This window comes from Cynocephalus volans, chromosome 3, assembly GCF_027409185.1.
Source record: "Cynocephalus volans isolate mCynVol1 chromosome 3, mCynVol1.pri, whole genome shotgun sequence".
NCBI lineage: Eukaryota > Metazoa > Chordata > Mammalia > Dermoptera > Cynocephalidae > Cynocephalus > Cynocephalus volans.
Genome location: NC_084462.1, coordinates 180,996,974 through 181,002,655, shown reverse-complemented (window position 1 = coordinate 181,002,655; position 5,682 = coordinate 180,996,974). Strand labels below are relative to the sequence as shown.

At 66.2% G+C, this 5,682-nt stretch overlaps 1 protein-coding gene across 1 annotated transcript; it reads right to left on the bottom strand.

Annotated features, from left to right (window-relative positions):
* Window positions 1-2,578: 2,578 nt before the first annotated feature.
* Window positions 2,579-4,520, bottom strand: DIO3 (iodothyronine deiodinase 3). The gene has a single exon (XM_063091711.1). It carries the CDS (start codon window positions 4,431-4,433, stop codon window positions 3,519-3,521), a length of 915 nt encoding a protein of 304 aa, XP_062947781.1. The 5' UTR covers window positions 4,434-4,520; the 3' UTR covers window positions 2,579-3,518.
* Between the last annotated feature and the right edge of the window lie 1,162 nt (window positions 4,521-5,682).

Here is a 5,682-nt window from a genome sequence, read left to right as displayed (position 1 = left end):
ACAGTTTGATACATCCTGCTCTAAGTGAGGCTTGCATTTTCTGCTCTGTGTTCTTCTGTATTTAAAATTTAATGTTGAGAATGGATTTAGGTGTTATCCTCATATTTTTCACTTAAAAGAAAGAAGCGAGAGCACCCTGGGAAAATACCAGACAATAAAAGTCAAATGGACTTTCCAGAAGGCGGTTTAGCAAAAGGCGGCAAAACAGTCATCTTGAAAGATGCGCAGGGCAGGTGTCTCGACCTAGCTCTTCCAACGTTAAGAAATGTACTAGCTGGGGGAGCGGGGACAGAGCTGCGTGTTCACGCGGTCACCCCGGCTTTGTTTATGATAAGGAAACACTCTTCACATCTGGGGTACCCACCCGCGGAGCCGTCCTTGCGCGTCCCTTGGACAACACGGTGTGGTGCCATTCGAGACATTTATTGACATGGAAAGAGGGGTGCATGGGCAGAGGGGTGCCGTGGGAGCAAAAAGTGAGTGGCAGGAGGCCAAAGCATAACCCGGCTCTTGTTTTTAAAAGATGCATCTTCAAGCGTGGGGGAAGGGGAAGGAGGGAGACCGTTTAAAAGTGCGCACGCCGGGGGGTGACCCGGGGCTGGTTTTACTTTCTGCTCCTGACTTCTCTGTGTTTGCGGCGATGAGCACGCGTAACTTTGATGGGAAGGGGAGGTTTTCCAGGAAAAGAGAGAGAAGAAAGGAAGAAACAAGGAAAGAAAGAGGGGAAAGGAAGAGAGAGAAAGAGCAAGGAGCCAGGCGGGGGCGGGGAGCTCGCCTGTGACTTCCCCGGAGCTGCGTCCGGGAGCCGGGCCGGCCCGCGCGGGGAGTGGCAGGAGCCGCAGCTCCCGGCGCCGCCGCCGCGCCCAGCGCGCTTCGAGTTTCGGTCGGGGAAGCCCGATCAGGCCCCGGGGGCTCTGCTGGTCCCGGCGACTCTCTCGCTGCCCCGGGCCGCCCTCTGAGCCACCGAGCCCCCAGCCGAACCAGATCCGCCGGCCGGGAGCTCGGGGGGCGCAGGGCGGACCTCCCCGGCCCAGGCCGCGCAGCCGCTGTTTTCTGCGCGTTCTTCTTGGGGCTTTCGGGACAACGAGAGAGCCAGGTGCGGGTGGGGACTGGGGGGACGATGGGACGTACCGACTGTGCCATTTTTTTTTCCTGAAAGTTATTTTTCAGTTGAAGGACTTTCAAAGCATAAAACCCTCACAGAAACCCAAATCGAGGGTGTCAGTTCCGGAAAGTTCTCACGGCGGAGCAGCGTGGGGGCTGCGCGTGGAACTGGGGGCGTCGCTGCGGAACAGGGGCCTCTGTCTTCCACCTCGCCTTGCCGGGTCCCCCTCATTCCCAGCCCCGCGTGCACGCGCGCTCACGCCCAGGCGCGCACCGACGCCCCCTACCCCCTGCGATCCGGACGGCCGTGGGTTCCCGGGGCGCTGCCCCGACCCGCGCCCTTTGCTCTGTCCCCCAATTCTCACTTTTCTGTTCCGGGTGTCACTGGCAGAGGGAGGTGCGGGCAGCGCTAATCCCGCGCTCCCGGCGTCGCCCTGTCAGGGAGCAGCAGGGGACAGAGTGAAGGTGGGGATTGCGCGGGAGCGCGTGGCCACCACTGCAGGTGGGGACCTGGGCCACAGGCCCCGACCCCACCCCCAGCCTTGGAATCGGCCATCCAGCTCTTTCTAGTCTCTCTCCGCCCGTCCATCTCGACCCCCTCCTCTGCTTTCCAGCCCCCAGCAGGTTGGCAGGTGGCGAAGACGTATGGCTACAGCTTGGGGAAGCGGAGGAGCAGGAGCAGAAGGAGCGGTGTCTCGGGCAGGGGGCACACTCCGCAGCACCCCCACCCAGTGACAGGAGCCCTGCTGGACTGATGGCGCTGCTCCGCCCCGCTGCACTTTGCTGGGCGCGCCTTCCGCGGGCCCCAGCCGCCAGGCGGGGTTTGGCGGGAGATGATTTTGCAGGTGCAGGAAGGGGGCGACGGAGGAGCCCGGTGCTCGGTGGCGCCAGTGGTGGGCGCGCGCGCAGCTCCACCAGGTCCAAAGCCCCCGCCCCCTCCAGACCCTCCTCCCCCTCCAGGCCTCCCCTCCCCCACGCCGCCGGATGCTCCGAGAACTTAGACGCGCGGCCGCGCGGGCAGCTGCAACTGTTCGTGCGTGTGCGCGTGTGCGCGTGTGCGCGCGCGCGGCTGCAGCGAGGACCCCCGGGCCTCTTCCGCCTCCTTCCGGGACCCGGCGGGACTAAGCTTGTCGCTCTTCTCCCGCCCCTAAGTTCCCCGCTCAGGTGTGTGCGTGCGTGCGTGTGCATGTGTGTGTGCATGTGTGTGTGTGTAGGAGCGTCCTGGGCACCGTCGCAGGCCCCCCGCGCATTCCATACTCCTCCCGCGCCCCTGCCAGCTTGGGCTCCTTCTAGGCCCCCTTTCCTCCAGGGTCACTATGGGAACTCGTGGGAGAGATCTGTGTTTAATTCCTGCTACTGAGAAGAGAGAAGAGAAAATAAAAGGACCAAAGGCAACCCAAAGCAATTTACTTCAAGCCTTTATTATTATAGCTTAAAAGAAGTTTATATATAGGACATATTTTCAGCAAAACAGTCAACAAATGGCCTTCGAAACGGGGGCCCTCCACCCCCGGCCCCGCAATCAGCAGCTCTGCCTAGGATTCCCCTCACGTCCCTTTCCCCGGACTCCCCCACCCAAACACCTTTCCTCGGGAGTCCCAGACTCTCCTCTCTCGCTGGGGCGCTGCGAACCTCGCCAATGCCTTTCAAGCCATCTTCCTCTGGTCCCTAAACAGACCCTCTGACCTCCCTCCCCCACCCCCTTAATGGTGGTTTCCTCAGGGAAACCCAGAGCACTCTCCCCCTCAAGGTTTAGGCGCTGCTTTGAACCCCCTGCAATTCAGAACCGGCTCGTGGTCAAGACCAGTTAGAGACAATTCGTCATCAACAGTGGGGCTTGTACGCACCCCAAACAAGGAGGGGGAAACTACTCCGCCCACACATCCCCATCCCCGAATCCCTTCCCCCAACTCAGGGACGAGAAATAGACACGAAAACAGCAGGGTACCCCCTCCCTGCGCGCGACAGGTGGGTGCCAGGCAACTAAAGCGAGCTGACAGCGCTGCTGGAACACAGCTGCGCTCAGGGCGCGCGGGTGTGGCTAAGGTCCCTGCGCTTAGAGAGAGGCGCAGGGCTAAGGAGCTTGTCTGATGGAGCGCTAGGGAGCAGATGCGAGAAAGTGCTTAAGGGGGCAAGTCCTGGGGGCACACAGACAAGGGTGCTCGCTGCATCCGCGCTCTGAAGGGGGTTTTGAATGGACCACGTAGGTACAAGTGAGAGACAGTCATAGAAGCAGGGTCGTGGGGACCCAGGGGAGAGTCTTCAGGTGGGTGAAAGCGCAGACAGCCCGAAATCTCTGGCTCAACGTATCTGTGTCACTGGGGCCTCGCCAACTTGACTTCGTTTGGGGTGCTTGCACGTGGGCTTGCTCGAAGGCCCAGCCCTCCAAGTTCAGTCAATTGTCCGTTGGTTGTTTACACACGACGGGGCCGAACGCCATGCAGCTGCTCATCGTAATGCTCCAGCCAAGTGCGCAGCTCGGAGACCTGGTAGCCGTCGGGGCCACGGCCGCCCTGGTACATAATGGTGCCACTCTGGATGACGTAGAGGCGCTCGAAGTAGGCGCCATAGGCCGAGCTGCTGGAGTTGGCCATGGTGTCGAGGACCAAAGCGCAGCCAGGGGCACCTTGCTGCAGCACCCTCGCTGCGCTGACCCGGTCCTCCAGGCTCCGGTGCTGCGGGATGATATAGGGGGAGTCCGTGGTGACCCAGCCGTCGGAGGGGTGCGCTTCCTCGATGTAGATGATGAGGAAGTCGACGTCGCGCTGGTACTTGGTGACCAGGCGCCGGAAGGCGCTCATGCGCGCCATGAATGGTGGTCAGGTGCAGCTGCCGAAATTGAGCACCAGCGGGCGGTTCCCTTGCGCGTAGTCGAGGATGCGCTGGCTCTGGAAGCCGTCGGGCAGGACCACCTCGGAGTTGGGTGCCGGACCGCCCTCGTGCGCCTGCTTGAAGAAATCCAACTTCTGGCCATGCCACACCGCCTTGAGCGACGCCAGGGTACACAGGCGGTTGTCGTCGGACACACAGAGGGGTGGGTCGTCGGGGGGCACCTCCTCGCCCTCACTGTTGAGCTCCACTTCGGGCTCGGGCTGCCCCCGGCGGCGGCGGCCCAGGATATGCTTGCGGATGCACAGGAAGTCAAGGAGCCAGAGCATGAAGGCCGTGCCCAGGAAGCGCGGGAAGAGCACGAGGCACGAGGCTGTCTGGGCGCAGAGCCTCAGGGAGTGAAGCAGCAGGGAGCGGAGCATGGTGGCCGCAGGCCCCGAGGCCCCCTGGGCCCCGTCGCCTTCTCCGACCACCAACCTCGAGGAGGCCTGGCGAGGCATCTGGGCTCCAGCCGTGCAAGAGAGTCCAATTTATATCTGAGGTTTCAATTGGCGGGAGACTCCACCTCCGGCCCAAGCCCGCCCCCTTGCAATCTGAGCCCGGAGGGATCACCCAGCGGCGCGGCCAATGCCCTGGAAATCATGGGCCGAGGGCGGGCGCGGGCGGCCGGAGGGCGGGGCGGCAGGGCCAGGGGCCGGCAGGAGCTGGCCTGGGCCCTGCAGCCAGCTCTCAGGGGCGGGCGACCCCGGCCGCAGCTGCCTCCGGGGACCGGTGGCCGGACCAGGGGCCGGGGCTCCCGCCGTGGAGGTTCTCCAGCTAGCACGAGCGCTGCGCGCGCCCCGGGTCCCCGCGGCCTGGCCCCGGCCCGCGCCCCCCTCGCCGCGCACCTGAGCCGAGCTCCCGGGCGGCCGCCGCGCTGCGCCGGAGCTCCGGTCCGCTTCCCGCGCGCCGCCGCCAACGCCGCCCACGCCTCTGCCGCTCTTGCGGGGCCGCTGCCCAGGTGCCGGGAGGGGGGATCCGGGTCCGCGGCCACCGCTCCGGCGGCCCCGGCTCCCGCCCCGCCGAGGACGCGGGACCGCGAGGAGGCAACTTTGGGTTCCCGCCGCCTTCCCGGCGCGCCCGCGGGCGCCTCTCGCCTGCCAGAGCCCGCCCGCCCGCCTCCCGCGCGCGCTCACACTCGCGCCTGGCACACGGCCGCCCCCCGCACCGCCCCGCCACGCACACCGCGCTCCGCGCCCCTCGCCGCTGCCCCAGGCCGCCGCGCGCCGCGCCCGCCCGCGCCGCCCCGGCCGCGCCCGCCCCGTCCCATCTCGTTCCCGCTGGGCGCCGGGGTTCCCGGGTCAGCGGCCGCTGGGGCCCAGCCGGGAGGCGCGGAGGGCAGGGCCCGCGGGCAGGTTAGCGCCGGGCGCGGAAGCCCGGGAGGGCAGGGGAAGGCCGCGCCCGCCCCGTGCCCCCGGCCGACCCGGGAGCGCCCCGGGCGCGGGGCGCTGCGGGCGCGGGGCGCGGGGCGGCGCCGGCCCCGGCCCCGGGCGGCTCTCCCACTAGGGGTAGCTGTTGCCTGAACGCCGGAGCGCTCCCCTCTCGCCGCTTGCCTCGCCCGCCGCAGCCCCGGCCGCCGGGCGCACCCGTCCCGTTCGTCCCCGGACGTTGCTCTCTGCCCCGGGAACGTCGAGACTGGAGCGCCCGAACTGAGCCACCCTCGCGGACCCGGAGCGCGGCGGCCCGACTCTGCGCGGAGGCGCCCGGACG